The sequence below is a fragment of the Malurus melanocephalus genome, unplaced genomic scaffold (assembly GCF_030028575.1).
Source record: "Malurus melanocephalus ecotype Western Australia unplaced genomic scaffold, MMel_1.1 scaffold_162, whole genome shotgun sequence".
Taxonomy (NCBI): domain Eukaryota; kingdom Metazoa; phylum Chordata; class Aves; order Passeriformes; family Maluridae; genus Malurus; species Malurus melanocephalus.
The window spans coordinates 1642850-1659742 of NW_026623394.1; the positions used below are offsets into that span (position 1 = coordinate 1642850).

The 16893-nt window shown below is 55.4% G+C and overlaps 2 protein-coding genes across 3 annotated transcripts; one reads left to right on the plus strand and one right to left on the minus strand.

Moving 5' to 3' along the window:
• The first annotated feature begins 6 nt into the window (after positions 1–6).
• Positions 7–5023, plus strand: SLC46A1 (solute carrier family 46 member 1). Its single transcript, XM_057372047.1, has 5 exons — positions 7–309; positions 744–1596; positions 1949–2032; positions 2965–3121; positions 3701–5023. Exons 1-5 carry the CDS (start codon positions 67–69, stop codon positions 3774–3776), a joined length of 1413 nt encoding a protein of 470 aa, XP_057228030.1. The 5' UTR covers positions 7–66; the 3' UTR covers positions 3777–5023.
• Positions 5024–5902: 879 nt separating this feature from the next.
• Positions 5903–15402, minus strand: LOC130576996 (NAD(+) hydrolase SARM1-like). Of its 2 annotated transcripts, none has more exons than XM_057372045.1 (9): positions 14424–15402; positions 11192–11810; positions 10819–11031; positions 10613–10704; positions 9921–10156; positions 9732–9825; positions 9205–9394; positions 8510–8631; positions 5903–8069 (listed from the first exon to the last, which is right to left on the minus strand). In XM_057372045.1, the coding sequence occupies exons 1-9, from the start codon at positions 14873–14875 to the stop codon at positions 7940–7942; spliced, it is 2148 nt and encodes a 715-aa protein (XP_057228028.1). In that variant the 5' UTR covers positions 14876–15402; the 3' UTR covers positions 5903–7939. The 2 variants fall into 2 exon arrangements, with proteins under 2 accessions (XP_057228028.1, XP_057228029.1); XM_057372046.1 differs by lacking the exon at positions 14424–15402 and adding an exon at positions 12664–13226.
• Between the last annotated feature and the right edge of the window lie 1491 nt (positions 15403–16893).

The following is a 16893-nucleotide window of genomic DNA, read 5'->3' on the forward strand; positions in this document are numbered from 1 at the left end:
CCGGGCGGAGCGGAGCCAGTCCCATCCCGGGAGGAGCGGTGTCAGCCCCGGAGCCTCCGCCCCTCCATGGCCGCCATGGCCGCTCCGCCGCCCGCCGAGCCCCCGGTGCCCCCCGGYCGGTGCCKCCCGTCGCTGCTCGCCGTGGAGCCGCTGCTGTTCCTGGCCACCGTGTCGCTGGGGCTGCAGGGTCCCCTCGCCACGCAGTACCTGTGGGACCGGCTGGGAGCCGAGCACGGCTACAGCGACCGCAACGGCACCGACTCGGCCGGGTGCGGGGACGGCAACGCCACCGCTGATCCCCTGCGGCAGGTGCGCGACACCGGGGGAACGGGGACAGCGGGGACAGCGGGGACAGCGGGGACAGCGGGGACCCAGGGCAGCGGGGGGAGAGGGAAGCTCTGGGGAGGGAGAGAGAACTCAGGGACAAAGGAGAGCCCGGGGGGAGGGGAGGCACGGAGGGAGAGGGGAGCCCCGGGGGGAGAGGGCAGCTCATGGGTCCGGGGAGAGGGAAGCCCTGGGCGAGCAGGGGGACAGAGGTGTCCTGGGGGAGCGGGGAGCCCCAAGGGGAACAGGGAGCCCCAAGGGGAACAGGGAGCTCGGGAGGAGCTGGAAATCCCTGGGAGCAGAGGGTCAGGTTAGGAATGAGAGCCTGGGGGGCACCAGGGAGCCCCAGGAGGGGAATGGGAAGCCCAGTGTGGCACTGGGTGCTGTCGGAGCTCCTCAGCTGCCCGTTCCTCCCGCAGGAGGTGGAAGCCCTGGTGTCCCACTGGAACCTCTACATCAACCTGGGGGGTTTCTTCGCGAGCCTGTTCTCCGTGACTCTCTTCGGCCCCTGGAGCGACAGCGTGGGCCGGCGGCCGGCGCTCATCCTGCCAACGGCGGGCATGGCCCTGCAGACGGCCATCTACCTGCTGGTCATGTACCTGGAGCTGCACGTCGCCTTCTTCCTGCTGGGACGCATCCTGAGCGGCCTCACCGGCGACTACAACCTGATCCTGGCCAGCTGCTTCTCCTACGTGGCCGACGTCAGCGAGCGGCGCGCKCGGACATTCCGGGTGGCCATCCTGGAGGCCTGCCTGGGCACCGCGGGCATGGTGGCCAGCATCRGCGGTGGCCAGTGGCGCAAGGCCCAGGGCTACATCAACCCCTTCTGGCTGGCCTTCGCTTCCAGCCTCGCCGCCACCCTGTAYGCCGCTCTCTTCCTGCGCGAGTCGGTGAAGGAGAAGAAGGCGGCCAAGCTGTTCACGCTCAGCCACTACAAGGCTGTGTACAGGCTCTACACCGCCCCGGAGCGCCCCAGCTCCAGGTGGAAGCTGGTTCTGTACTCCCTGGCTTTCTTTCTGATTGTCACAGTGCATTTCGGAGCCAAGGACATCTATGTTCTGTACGAGCTCGGCTTTCCTCTCTGCTGGACTTCCGACCTCATCGGTTACGGCTCGGCCGCCAGCTACCTGGCTTACCTGAGCAGCCTGGTGGGGCTGAGGCTGCTGCAGCTCTGCCTTGAGGACACCTGGGTGGCAGAGATAGGGCTGATCTCCAACATCGCTGGCATGGTGGTGATTTCCCTGGCGACCACAACGGCGCTGATGTTTACAGGTGATGCTGAAGCGTTAAATCCCCGTTTCTCAGGCTTTTTGGCGTTTTGGTGCTGATGTGCTCCTGCAAGTTCAGGCATGCACATGAAGTTCTGCCCTGTGCACCAAAAAAAAAAAAAAACTGGCAGTGTTGGCCAAACACTAAAGTTGGAAGTGCATCCATGTAATTCCTGGAGTATTAGGCCTCCCAGAGCTRTGTTACGCTGCAAACACAGACTAAAGTGCATTATGAAACCCAGGAGGATGAGTTGGGCCTAAATATAGCAAGGAGACAGCTTCACACTTCTTGGACTGACTTTGGAGATTTTGTTTTTCAGTTGAGCATTCCCTAATGTGTTTTATCTCACTCACAGGTTATGGGATTCTGTTCCTTTCCATGGCAGCCACTCCAGTCATCAGATCCAAGCTCTCCAAGCTGGTCAGTGAGACGGAACAGGGTAAGGAATTAGCCAGTGTGCTTAAGCCAGGTCCTGAAACGCTTCTTGGAAGGTTGAAACCAATCTCTGGGGAGGTTAGGAGTTCCCTGGCTCCTCTGGACTCCTGTGCCCTTGCATTTCGGTTAACATTTTAATTTTTTTCAGGATAATTGTCATTCTTTGATTTAGACTTGCTGCGTTTTCAAGACAAGAACAAGAGGAGAAAAGCGGGAATAGTTCATTCATCCGTCCATTCGTTCCCAAAACACTTACAAGGAGCAGGGGTTAAAATGGATTATATAACAAGGAGAAAAGAGTCYTTCTCCTGACCATAACCTCTCTCTGTAGATCAGTAACAGTGGGGAGAACCAGGTGTTGTTGGAGGGTTGTATCATTGACCACGGTGAAAGATCACGGATAACCCGCAGGACGAGCATATTTGCCTTTTGATCAGTTAAGTGTTGGGAGGGCTCGCTCTTGCTGTGAAACACAGCACAGGAATGTGTCCGAGGCAGGCAGAGGGAGGAGGGAATCCAGGTGGCAACGATCGAAAGGTGATTTTTGCACAACCCGTGTTTCTTATTTTAGAACGGCGATGGCGCGTACGGCGCGTTTATGGCGCTGAATCTTCTGCTGCACTTAATGTTTAACAGGTGATAAGAGGTGCTTGGTAGTGAACAGATCCATGGCCTGAAGCATTTACAACCCAGCTGATAGATAATATCCCTGGGCAGCTCCTTATCCAGATCCTGCAGGTGGTGAGGTGGTCGTGGCCACAGCTTGGACCTGCCAGGCCAGCGCTATGTCCTGCTTGATCTCACACTTCTTTCTGTGGGAAGTGCAAACCCTTGGAAAGACTGGCAGAATCCCCCAAGGGTGATGTGTCACAGCTGCTCACAGGCAGTAAGCACCTGCCTATCTCACCACTGACCTCTTATCTCTSTTTTTTCCAGGTGCTCTCTTCGCTTCTGTTGCCTGCGTGGAAGGGCTGTGTTCGCTGGCGGCGACGGGAGTGTTCAACTCCCTCTACCCGGCCACCTTGCACTTCATGAGGGGATTCCCATTTCTCTTCGGGGCTATARTCCTTCTCATTCCAGCAGCTATCCTTGGGTAATTTGCTTCAAATTCCTAAACTTCAAATTTCTAAACTTCAGATTTCTAAACTTYGAATTTTCTAAACAGGCAATGTCATATGGAAAATGCTATTTACTCCTAGGATGGAAGCTGGCAKTTTTAAGGTGTATTTTTGGTTATGAGGGAGTGTTTGGTGCCCCCTCTAAGCAGAGGTGCAGGTCATTTCTCCAGGAATCTGAATCCTGGGGATGAACCTGAAGCCTGGTGTAGCTGCCAATACTCAAAATGCTTCAAAGCCTCRCTCCACCCTCAGTGGAATCCAAAATCTGGAATTGAATTTGAGAGTTCTTTGTGGAAGAGGTGGAGCTCTCTCAGCAGGCTCTCTTCCTGTAACTTCTTCAGTAATTAGAGCAGAAGTTGTGATAGAAAACAAATCCCCTGGTAGGTTCTGGGAAATGGAATGTGTTTGGGATTTGCACAAGTGCACCAGCTCCTGGCAGGAGGAGCCAAAACAACAAAAAATATTGTTTTGTCCCTCTGAAACTTTTAAGACTCGCCCATTTCAGCAACATCCCCGCGTGCCTTTGAAAGTTGAAACTGTTTATTCTTTTCTAGGGGGATACAAATCTGGGATTCCAAACATGACTACAAYGACTTCCAAGATGCTTCCCTGTCCCCTGCAAAAGACTGAATTTATCAACAAGGAACCGGCCAGCACGGCAGTGTCCACCTGAAGTGGACAAAGTGGACAAAAAATTGCACTTTATTCTTCCCCCAAAGGACAGATCAGTGTGGCAGGGACACCCTGCTTGTCCTTACTAACTCTTAAATGCCAAACAGTTGGAAATCAGAGGAGGAGCTCGATTTGGAGCTGTGAGTGCCTCCTCAGTGTTGTGTTGGCTCATCTGTCAGAGCRAACCCAAGAGACCCCAAAGCCAATCAAGCTGCTGTGGGCCTTTTGCAAGGCTGATTCACGGTTTGGTGTGGCCAGGAGGCTCTGCCATGCTTTTAGTGGGGAGAGAGGACTGAGTTCTGGTTTAATTGCCAGGCATTTTCCCCTCTGAGTAGCACAGAGTGCAGCAGATGAGCTGTGTGAGGGTGAGGCAGTGTCCTGCTGCACAAGGGAAGATCTGTGCTCCAGATCATCGCATTGCCAGTAAAAACCCTACAAATGTGACATGCCACAAAAATCCCTATGGGGAGGGGTGGTTTAGCACAGGGGTGCTATTGCTGTCCTTARTGACCAAACCAGTGTTAGATTTGAAAGTCAGAGGTGTCCCAGGGAGGGGATCTCATCATTGAAGTGTTTGTAGGAATTCCAGTGGGGTGTCCTGCCTGTCTGCAGCTCAGCCCAGGATCTCACAGGTGTTTTTTGGGAAATAACAGATCACCTGAGAATACTGCAGTGCCAGTGGAATGAATCCTGGGTTGGGAGGGGACCCACAGGGATCATTGAAGTGACTCCTGTACGTGCCTTAATTGACCCTTGCCAAACCTGATGAACCTAAGGCTAAAATTGTYCAAATTGTTCCCCCCTTACACTGCAAAACTGAGCCCCAGCCMCGTGAAATCCCTGCTGTGCTTACCCAGAGCCCATCCTCAGCAAGCTGATGTGAGAAACAGGAACAGTGACTTGAAGATTAATTTTTTTTTTTTTTTGTTATATATGGCATAATTTTGTGTTGATGACCTCAGTCCTTCTGCCTGGCTTGGGATCTGTTGATTCCAGCAAGCCAACCCCATGTCCATGGTGCTTATAATTGTTCTTTTGAAGCATTGCCTGTGCTGCTGCAATCCTTTTTTTTTCTATTCACCGTGCCATAAACCAGCAGTTCTGTGTACACTGCACTGCACACGCTGTTCAGGTACAGGCAGTAATGACTTTACTGTTACTTTCAGAATGAATAAAACCTCCGTGCTCTTTTATGGTTCATAAAACTCTTGATTTTCTTGTGTAGCTGTTGGTATTGTTTGTCCTTGACTCATTCATGGCTTCTCTCCATTATTTTCGTTCTCCTTTGTTGAAGATTTTGCAGTAAAGAAGGAGCAGCAGGGATTTATCTGGCTTGTGGAGAATGAGTGTGTGAGGCTGAAAAGTCAGGGAAAATGCAGGTTTGGGATCTGCAAGCAGCCAAAATTTGCTTTTCCTGACCACCAGAGTCAGACCTGGGAGAGACCTTCATCTGAAACCTGTCCTCAGCGTGCAGTAAATGTGAAATATTTGCAGCCAGCTTTGTCCCTATCCTCTGTGCTAAAAGCAGCACAACTGGGGAGCAGAGAAGCAGGAGGGGGTGAAGCAGGGAGGCTTTAAGGACTTGGTGTTTTGCCACCTGCTCCAAGCAGTTCTGCCAGGGAACGCAGGAGTTTCAGGTGTGATTGCAGGGGATTGGCCTCCCCGAGGAACAGGGCATGCTGTGAATGCTGCAGAGGGTGTTTGGGGCTGAATGGGTGTGAGGTGAAATCTCCTCTGCTCCCTGGATGCCAATTCAAGCAGCTGCTGGGTGTTGTGAAACCTGGCTCTGCTTCCCTGCCCGTGCCAGCCTGCTTGCARGGGAGAGGCTCAGTGGCACCTATTATGCCTTATTAAAAAAAAAAAAAATTAAAGATTTTCTGGGCTGTTCTCCAAGAATTGCAGCAGGGAATCCACGGCTGGGGGCAGCAGACAGAATCCCTGGGGATGCAGTGCATCAATCCATAAAAAGGTGAGCGGGAAATGAGGGAATGGTGCTTGGGAATGTCAGTTCTGCTTCACGGTGGCAAGGAAAAATGAGGGTGAAAAACCTGCAGGGAGAGAAGCGGTGATATAGACAAAGAGGTGAGGATTTAAAGTAAAAACCAGATTTATTAATAATAAAGCCTGATAGGATAACTCCAAACACTTTAGAGATGGCAGAGCGAAGGGATGAGGGAGGGTGAGGACAGATGGATTCATTTCCTTGGGACTGCCCCAGCTGGGGATGGGATGTTTTGCCAAGAAAGCAGGGCAAGTTCATCAAGGTGAGGATTAATTATGGGGAAATTGGAGGAGTCACAGTCTGGGCAGCTGGGGCAGGAGATGGGATCTGGTTTCAGGTGAGACACCTGAGCTGTAGGGAATGAGTAAATCTCCACGTGGAACGCTGGGTGARGAGGTTTAATTGCTACAGAGCCCCYGGGAAACAATTCACAATAACCTGAATTATTGCAGGGAGAGAAACCCTTAGGACTGTTTGTGTGGGACTCCTTCAGCAGCCACATCCAGTTACTGGAGGCTTTTCCCTGAAGCAGCTCACGAGAGGCTTTTATCCTTGGGCAGATTCACCTTTGGGCTCATCTGCTGGCTTCTTGTTATTATATCTGGAGATTAGATGGATTCTAATTCTGGTGAATGCTGGGCAGATATGGCTATTAACCTTTCACTGGAGAGCAAAGATGCCATTAACTGCGAGCTGATAAGAACTATCCATAAAGAACCAGAATTAACTCCTTTTTTAAATTTTTTTTTCCTGAAATGTCTGTGGAGCTAAGCCAAAAGAAGAAAGTGTTTGTTTTTCAGACAGTTAAAGCAGGGCTTCAGGGAGAGCCAGGAGGAGGACAAAGTGGCTGAAACAGCTTGTTACCTCCTGAGAGGATTGAGTTTTTCTTGAGCAGGGAGAGGAAGAGGAGCTTGCTGCTTCTGCAGGGTGATTTCAGCAGCCTGGAGTGTGGAATTTGGGGATTTTCAGTGCCAGGATGCCCATGGTTCTTCATCAGCGCTGGCACTGATGGTTCTGCTCCCAGCTGGAGCAGCCCTTTGCATCAACTTTACTTTTTCCTGATATTTTAAGGTGAGGAGCTGCAAGAAGCCCTGGTGGGTGTTGAGRAGAGGTCGATAGGAAGAAGTTCCATTCGGAATTGCATCCAGCAGAGTGTAGGGACAGCCCTGAGGAGCTCAGCCAGGGCTGTGGGGTGGTCAGGGATGTTCAGCAGCTCCTGCTGAAGGCACAGAGCACGGGAGATCYGCTGTGGGGCAGGGACAGGATAAAATACACAGTGTGTGATAACCCCACAAGCACAGCCATCAGCACCTTCCCTGCACGGATATAAAAACGTTCCAGGGTCACAATCCAGCTTCCCTGAAAGCACAGAGCTGATTCAGTGCTGAAGCTCAGGCATCAGGTGGAGGGAAGGAGGGTGTTTTTAAAGCACTTTTTGCAGAGATCTTGCAGAAACTCCACATGGTCCAAGCCCAAATTTCATTGCCAGGGTTAAGAGCACACCGTGGCTTTTGCAGCACTGGGAGGTGGAAGTTCCTCCAGGAGGGAAAGAGCTCTTGTGATAAAGGGATATTGCTGGGAAAGATAGCACAGCTCAGGAGGCCCCTGTGGGTTATCTTCCCCAAACACAAGGGGGTTTTTAGGGCTTAGCTTTTATTTGTCCTTTCCTGCTCTCAGTTTCTGACCATGAGAGTATTTTCGGGGCACACAGCAGAGCCACAAGTTCCTCCCAGTCGCTCTTCTCCCCCGTGTGTCCTCTTGGGATGGATTCTCACCAGTTCCTCAATTTTCAGCTCTCAGAAAATCCTCTCTGGATGAGTTTCTGGGGGAAGCTGCAGCTGCTTGTGGGGTCTGGATGGTGCCAGGGTTCCTCACACCCCGTGCATGTCCTGCCAGCCCACAGGAGGGTGTGGTAGCCACAGATCCATCCTGGCTTGCCATCCAGGCACCGTGGGAGTGAGGACCAGCCTTTGGGGGCACAGGGGCTTGTATTTGGAGGGTGAGGAGGGGGTAAAGAGCCACGAGTTTTCTCTCAAAGATGGGAAAAAGGAGGGATAAATCTGGACCCACACAAAAAGGGGTCCCTCGAGTCTCTGGGGCTGCTGGGCTGGCTCTAGCTCTAGCTCTGCCCCAGTGACAGCAAACAGTCCAGCCCGTTCTCCGAACCGGCTGAGGAGTCCCGGGAGGAGCGGCCCTGGAGGAAACGGATGATTTTGTCGATGGTGGCCTCCTGGTACTCGTGGGACCACCTGTATTCGAGGGGAAAAGGTGACATTTACKTTTTGTGCTGTATGTGAGGGATCACAAGACAGCTCACAGGAGCCAGAGGGATTCCTCATCCCTCCACCTTTCCTCCACCCCAGCTCCTTGTTTCCCCACAGATGCTGCAGGATTCCCTGGAGGCTGGAGGGCACAAAGGGAAAGCAGGAGGGAAGAAAAACCTCTGTGAGCCATAAAAACTGCCAGCACGGCTCCTGCCCTGGGCCAGGTGTCACTGCCCTGTCACCCAGAGCAGCCCCAGCTCTGCACCAGCAGCAGGGATGTGCTGGGAACCTTTGTCCCCTACGGTGACTCAGTGTCCCTTTGACCCGTCCTGCCTCCCTCAGCTGTTTGTCCCAATGTCCTTGGGGTCATTGCTACCCCTTGTTCAWGCTGTTTTCTCCCCACGGCACAGGTGGCTGTCACTTACATGATGCCATTAAATTTCAGCACGGCCCTCATGTCCTTGGGGAGCGTCTCTGGGTCCGGCCACTCGAAATGGTCTGTGACAGGGACAATGTTCTTTCCAGAGTTCAGGGCTGTCACAATCTCCTGCAGGGACAGAACGTTCAGGTGCTCGTGGGCTGTGTCAGCCCATCACCAACTCCCTCTTGCTCCTGATGCATTGGGATTTTCGCTTCTGTATTTTTCATGTATCTGTAACCTTGGAATTCTTTAGTGGATAACTCCAGACTCCAAATACAGTGCTAAACTACAGTTCCAAACTACTGCTCTCCCATTTTTACACAAAACAATTCCTCTGCAGCCCCCAAACTCAAGGACACCTCACTGTGCCAGGCCCCAAGAGATGGAAACAACAGAGAATCGGGGGGAGCAAACTTGGAGTCAATGACTGCATTGGCTGCAGCTGCAATTGGAGAATTCACCCCCCAATGTGCAAATGGATAAAACTTATGAAGAACGAAAAATGTGTGACCAATGGTTCATTCTGGGTGTAGCCCCTGGTGGGCTGGGACTGCCCGGAATGTACCTGAAAGCCCTGAAATAAATTTGAAAAGCCCCTGCTTTTTATTTTCTGAATTTTGTCCAGCCTTTGTTTCAGGTAAACCAGATTTAGGCATCACCCCGATGTCCCCACAGCTCCCACCTGGTGGCATCTCTCACCTTGTGCACCCAGTCCTTGCACTCGGGGTCCTCCATGCATTTATCCAGCGCGTGGGGCGAGAGGACCAGCACAAAGTTCCGTGCGCTCAGGACGCTCTGGATCAGCTTGTCCTCGAATTTCCCCGCCTCCAGCTTCTCCACGTCGATGAACACGCTGAAGCCGTGGAGCTGCAGGTGCACCTTCAGCAGGCTGGTGGCAAGAGGGGACAGCACTGTGAGAAGAGGCTTCACGGGCTGTCCCACAGCGTGGGCTGAGACAGGGGAGAGGGGAATGAGGTGCCAGCTCCAGCCCAGAACACGAGGAGCTGACATTGACTCCCCCACAAGCATGAGGAAAGGGTCAGTCAGTGCCCCAGAGGGACAGGGGGACAGTGCCAGGACAGAGAATCACCCCATCCACCGTACAGGTTATGCCACGTGCTGTCCCCGTTTTTCCTGCAGCTTTTGGCAGACTCTCCCTCCTCCCCATTCCACATTTCTCCCCACAACTGACCCCTCTGGGCATCACCATTTCCTGCAGGACTCACCTGGCCAGCTGCGAGCCGGTGCTCCGGCGGTAGCTGATGAACACATCGGTGCCATTGGACGCCGTTTGCAGCGTGATGGGGGAGTGAAGCGTCTCTGGGCAGCACAAAAAAACCCTCCAGGTGTTAAAAACCACCCACCAGCTCACCCCAAACACCCCTGAGCGCCCCTCCATCCCCACCAGGACCCACCCCTGGCCGCGGTGAGGATGCGGACGCGGTGGAAGCCGGTGTGGACGTGGCAGTCGTCCTGCAGCTGCTGCTCCGTGACGCGGTGCAGGAAGTTGCGGTCGATGCCGCAGGTGAGCAGGTTGTAGGTGTACTGCCGGAATTTGGGGTCGATGCCCCCCAGCCAGTCGGCCAGGTTGCTGCGGTCACACGTGGAGTAGTCGGCGAAGGTCTTGAGCTCCGTCAGCTCGCGGAAGAACCTGGTGGAGATATGTGGAGGTGGGGAAAAGCGGAGTGGAGGGCAGCACTCAGAGACATGGGGGAGCTGCACAGCTTCTGTCTGCTCAGGAGGGAGTGCAGCTCCGTGCTGGGGTGAGGGATGAGCTGCAGGGACAGGGAACAGAGGAACAGCAGCTCCTTGCACCTCTGTGTCCCAAGCTAAGGGTGAGTTCCCACCTTTCTGTGTGACTTGTAGGATCCCACCTGCCCTGTGCCCTGTGCCTTGCCCCATCCCACCCCTCTGMCATGTGCTGGGATTTCAGAAATCCCTCTGGGGCTGMCAAGTGCAGTGGAAAAGCCCTGGCAGTCCAGGTTTTGCATTTGGAGGATCTCCATCCTTGTTTTTGCAGGAAGGGGAGGGCAGAGACCTCGTCCCTGGCTCTGCCCCTGCAGTGATGGCCGTGAGAGAGTCCAGTGTGCCCTGCTGGTGGTCCCACCTTTTCCGAGTGATGCTGGAGTCCATCCCCAAATCCTTCTGCAGCTCCTGCTCTGTCAACCTCAGGAGAATGTCCCCATCAACCTGGTGATCCTGCCAAGAGAAATCCGGGCTGGAAAGGTCCCCAAGTGAGATGCTTACACCTCTGCTGCAAGATGGGACAGAGGTGTCCACCCAGGTGACCCTCCCCAGGGCACGCAGCCCTACCAGGAATCTCTGGCAGTATTTGTTGAACCCGATCTGCTGCAGCCATGTCTGCACCTCGCAGGACTTCCAGTTGGGAACGGTGGGCAGGATGCGCCGAGGAACCTCCTCCCCTATCAGGCGCAGCACCTTTTTGGCTAGTGAGGAGGTGGTGCTGCTGGTGGARTAGCACACAATCCTCTTCAGGCTCTGCGTCGCCCCAATCTCACTGAAGATCTGGGGACACCAAGGGAGGAGGCGTCACTTTGCTTTCCCTCATCCTCCTCCCAACAATCAGGTGAGGAGAAAAGTGGTGAGCTCACAAAAGACACCAAAACGCGCCCGTGGCTCCCCTTCCCTTCAGCACCACCTTCCTCCAGGCCAACCTACCCTTTACCTGTGTTTTCTTCTGTGTGGCTTTGATGGTGGCCTCGGTGCAGAGGTAGAAGGCGGCGATGCACTGAGCCTCCAGCCGGGAGCTGTCCAGCAGCGGCACCAGGCGCTGCAGATCCTGCGCCGTCCGGCCCTGGACGTTGTCGCTGCTGCCCAGCATCTCGCGGGCGAAGCGCTCCGGGTCCAGCGAGGCAATGAAGGGCTCCACCAGCGCCAGCGTGCCCGAGCGCTCCACCTCCTTCTCAATCTCCTTGTTGGTGGCCAGCACGGTGATGGCCAGGCAGGCGTGCAGCCGGATCAGCTCGTCGTCCCTGGAGAACACCAGCGGGAAAAGCCACTCGGCTGCTTTCTTCTCGATCATCAGTCGCTGGTTGGCGTGGCCACCGTACATGGCGCAGTTGGCCAGGGCCATGGCGCAGTGGCGCAGCACGGCGGGGTCTGTCCAGCGGCACCAGTACAGCACGGTGTCCAGGCCCCCGTCGGAGATGAGCTGCGAGCAGGTCTCCTCCGTGTGTTTGAACATGTGCTCCAGGATGCCCGAGAGGCTCCGGGCAAGCTGAGGGATGTCCCGCTCCTTGGCCAAGTTGAGGATGACGCCCAGACCGACCCGGGCGAGCCGGTCCCTGCGGGGAGGAGAGGAGGGTGAGGTGGACGTGCAGGGAGTGAGGACAATGACCAGTGTGAACTGCCAAATGCCTTGGTGCCTTTTGTCCCAGGAGAACTCCCTGTGGGACACAATATGCACCAGGCTGCTGCTGGAAGAACCTGATGGAAGAGCTGTGATGAGACAGGACAGGGGATGGTTTTCCCCCTGTGGGGGAAAAGGTGGCCCCACAAGCCCTGAATCTGAAACTCAGCCAATTATTGTGTATGACTGAGTCCTGGGAAAAGAAAGGGAGTGTTAACAACCTACATAGAAGAAGAAGAATGCCGCATCTTTAGCTACTGTTGAGAAAAGGAGATTAGAGTATAAAATTGATAATGCAGGTAGCTAGAAATTATAAACATTACTAATACTGTAGCTTTTGCAAACTCACCAATTATGTTCTGATTACTAATTAAACAGTTATCTCTTAACCAATGTATGTTCGACACAAATGTATACTTTAGTTGCTAAAGTAGATAAAAGAGGCTTGTCCCACAATAAAGTTCTTCCTTCCTTCTTTCTCTCTTTTTTTTTTCACCTACTTTTGTGTGTTTTGTATCTATTATTTTATGTCGCTGTTTAGCCAGCAGCGACACATCCCCCTCCCCCCCAGTGCTGCACAGCCCAGGATCCCCTCGCTGGATGCCCTCATGCTGGAGTAGGACATTCAAGGCAATCAAGCAGTGAATGCAGGGCTGGAAATGGCTCTGGCCTTGGGACCCCTGTGCTTAAAATGACCCCTGAATGGGGCTGTGCCTTGAAAACACAGTGGGGAAGGGGGAAAGCAGGATCATGGAATGGTTTGGGTTGGAAGGGACCTAAAAACTCACCCAGGTCCAACGCCTTGCCACAGGCAGGGACAGCTTCCACTRGCCCAGGYTGCTCCAAGCCCCATCCAGCCTGGCTTTGGACACTGCCAGGGATGGGGCAGCCTCACCACCCTCTGAGATGAGCTCTTGGCTGTGCTGCCAGSAGCTTTCCTGTGCTGYCTGAGCATTCCTGCCCTCAGCAGTGGCCATTTGGTGCCGTGATGGAGTTTGTGAGGCAGCCCTGGTACCAGTGCCCCGTGCCCCACTGCTCGTGAGGGCGGTGGCACGCTCGGTCCCCAGCGACAGTGGGGTGATGGCACGCCAGCCTCTATGCTGGCAGGCAGGAAGGACATTTCTGGGAAGCCTGTGACCCACAGGGCTCTCACTGACCTTGGGGTGGGTTTGACAGGAAATGTTGTGGAGAGCCCTGGGGAAAGAAAAAAATTAAAAAAAAGTCCCTGAGCCTGGGTCTGGCTGCAAGCCCGGGCTCAGCCGTGGAGCTGGATGACAAACACGGCCCCAACAGGTCCCTGCAGCTGCAGATGGAGCCAGGACCTGGCCAGCTCCCAGCCAAACACCCCACAGACTGGGGGAGTTCTGTGAGTGAGAGGCTGGSACCCCACAGGGAACCCCAYACCCCACACCCCACACCTCCCTGTGGTGGCTCAGAAGTTGTTGGAAGCTCCAACACTCCATGAGCTGCCCCTGGAGTGGAGACAGCAACTCCAGCGAACCCTTTCCCATGCTAAGAAGCCGAGTGCCGAATGCAGACGGTGCCAGTGATGCTTCCTGGGATTAAATTCCACCCTAATGGGCTTTCCTGATTTAGCTGCCGCTTATTTTTGCCTGCAGCAAGGCCTGGGCAATGAGTCCCCAACCTTCAGTGAGGGACATGCCCCAGGAAGCCGGAACAACGCTTTGGCCAGGCCCCTCTGAGTGCTGCCCAGAGCCCTGGCAGGGCTCAGCAGGGCTGGGGGGCTCCGAGGGGGGAGTGCAGCTGACAGGGGGAGTTTGGGGTGCTGGCAGGGTGAGCTGTGCGCGGGTGATTTGGATGTGTCGGGTGCCACGTGTGCACACACAACACACACTCAGGAACACACACACACACACTCAGGAACACACACACACACGCTGCCAATCCCATTGTGCTCTGACACAGACATCCCAGCACCTCTCACCTGTCCCGGATCTGAGCTAGGGGATGAGGGCTGCTGACCAGCTGACCCCTCCTTACGGCCTCATTGCAGCCCTGGTTAGCAGCAGGAAGGCTCTGGGAAGTGGCTTTGTCCTCCTCCTCCTCCTCCTCCTCCTCTTCCTGCTGCAGTTATGGCTAAAGGGGAGCCACATCTTGTGCTTTTTGGGTCAGGTGCTCTGGCTCAGCCAAACTGACTCAGCTCAGCCGGCTGAAGGGGGCTCAGGAGGACACCCCAGTTCTCCTCAGCATCCCAGAGCTGGGGCTGGTTCTCCTCCCTCCTGCTGCTGGGGAAGGGAGCAGCAGCTCGTGGTCATTGCCTGGGCGTGAGTCAGGGACCCACTGCACAAGTGTGAGGATCCGAGGGGAATCGTGCACCAGGAGCACCCAGATCAGGGAAATTTGGAGGCTGTGATGGGGGAGGCCAGGTTGGATGGAGCTTGAAGCAACTTGGACTTTGGGAGGTGTCCCTGCCCGTGGCTGAGAGTTGAGCTGAGGGCTTTAATGTCCCTTTGAACCCATTGTGGCGGTGCCCGGGGCGCTGGGAAGGGCTGTGCCCGCCAGGGTGGGGGGCTCTTCACACACTCACCGGTTTTCTGCCACCAGGATCTGCTCCAGGAGTTTCCCCGCCTGGCACTTGACCTCCAGCTCGGCGGTGTAGAGCAGGTGCAGCAGCAGGTCCAGGCCCCCCTCCAGGCGGATCACATCGCACAGCACCTTGGCCACGTCCCTGCCCACGGCCGGCATGGCCCAGGCCTCCTCCACCAGCCGGAACACCTCGGACAGGGCTGCCCGCAGCCCCTCGGGGGTGGCCGCCTGCGTGGCGTGGGCGATGGAGCGGCGGAGCACGGGCAGGACCCGCTCCAGCGCCTCCCGCACCTCGGTGCCCACCCCGGGGGAGACCCCGTCGTGCCCCGGGCCGCTGCCCCCGCTCGCCCAGCCGCTCGCCCGGCTCACACACTCGGGCACCGCCAGCCGCTCCGCGCTCGCCATGGCCAGGGACCGGCCCAGGGTGTGCAGCGACAGCAGCAGGGCGAGCATCGGCGGCTGCTACCGCGGCATCCCCGCTCCCCTCGGCGCCCGCGGGGATGCGGGTGGCCGGGCGGGGGGCACGGGATGGGGGGATGCGCCCCGCTGGCCCCTCCGCCCTGTCGGGATGCGGAGCTGCGAGCGGAGCGGGATCCGCCTTCCCCGAGCCGGGCTCAGCATCCCGGGGCCCGGGGCTGATGTCACCGGGCGCAGGCGCCGCCTCTGCGAGGAGGGGCTCGGTGCCGGCAGCTGCAGCCCCCTCCCGCTGCAGATCCCCCCGGACATCACCTGCCTGCGACCCCGGAAGGGTTTAACAGAAAAGCGTGGATGTGGCGCTTGGGGCATGGCTCGCTGGTGGGGCTTGGCAGGGCTGGAGTCGGGCTTAGAGTGCTTTTCCAGCCTAAATTCTGTGATTCTCTGATTGTGGCCTTTCGGTGCTTATGGAAAAAAAAAGGGAAAGTGACTTTTTACACGAGTAGATAGTGATATCTATCTATCTATCTATCTATCTATCTATCTATCTATCTATCTATCTATCTATCTATCTATCTATCATCCATCTATCTGTCTATCTATCTATCTATCTATCTATCTATCTATCTATCTATCTATCTATCTATCGCAAGGGGTTTTGAAATAAAAGAGGAGAGATTTAGATTAGATATTGGGAGGAATTTTTTACCTGTGGAATGGTAGGACACTGGCACAACTTGCCCAGGGAAGCTGTGGATGTCCCAACCCTGGAAGTGYCCAAGGCCAGGCTGGAGGGGCTTGGAGCAGCCTGGGATAGTGGAAGGTGTTTGGAAACACACATTCTTCTCTTCCAACCCAAAACATTCTGCGATCCCACAGCCCTCCCTGTGCATCCTGAGCTGTCCCCTTGGCCCAGGTCCCCCCGCCGTGCCCGAGCTGCTCTGTGGTGTCACTTCCACGGCGGGCAGGGACCCCCACGCTGGTTTTGCAGCACTTCAGGTCACTCTGTGAGCAGGGAGGGGGCACAGGGTGGAGGTAAAGAGGACCAGGCACCGTGGTGGTCACGGTGAGGCTGCGACCACCCCGGCACAGCGTTTTGAACCCGTTTGGTATCAGCAGGGGGCAAATACCCACCGCTCGGTGGGAATTCAGAGCGGCTCTTCTGGGTGGGCTTTGGATTTGCATGATAAAAGAAAGAGCAGGGGCAGCCTGGGCCTCTTTTGTTTTCTTTTTTCCAGGCCAGACGTGCTCAGGGCAGAAATGTTTAAACGCTTTGGGCATTTCTCGGATGTGCTGGGAGGAGCAGCTTAAGTCCTTGGCTCCAAACCCAGGTTGTTGCCAGGTCAGCCTGAGACTTAAATTCGAGTTGATGTTTGGATGTGACAGAGTCGCTCTTAATCCTCTCTGAATCCACTACGAAGGGACAGAGCGAGGAAAGGGACAGGACGGCAGAGAAGGCATCCCAAGTAGCACAGAACTGCGGGAAAACTCGGCACTGAACCGGTGAGGATTTTCCTGATAAATTATTATTAATTGGGGGAAGGACATGGGCTGTTGCAGTGTAGAGCAGCAGAAGGTTTTGCAGCCCGGGGGCAGCAGAATTCAAACCATTCCCTCAGGCTTGTCCTGACTAGCCCAGAGAGCTGAGTTTGCTTTACTTTGCGTTTAGTTTTGCTCTGCTTTGCTTTTCGGGAGGGATTTTCAGAGCAGCAGCGGTCCCCAGCCTTGTCCTGGGGGATCAATCCCATCCCCTGAGTTCTCCTCACGGACTTTGCTCAGCCCTTGGCTGCAGGAGCTCCCCAGGGCCCCTTTATCCAKCCGAGCCYTCTCCTGGGATCTCCAGCTGGCAGGGAAGGGCTCGCTGAGCCTCCGTGGGTCTGTGGGAGCCTGGAGCAGCAGGAGGGAGCTTTGTCTTAGCYGATCAGCAAAAGCAGCTCAAACAATGCCCAACCCTCATCTCCCAGAGCCTCCCAGGGCTCTTTTCCCCCGGGACTGGTGCAGCAGGGATGGGATGGAGCCGGTGCTGGCACTTGGGGACAACGCCAGCCCTGCCACGG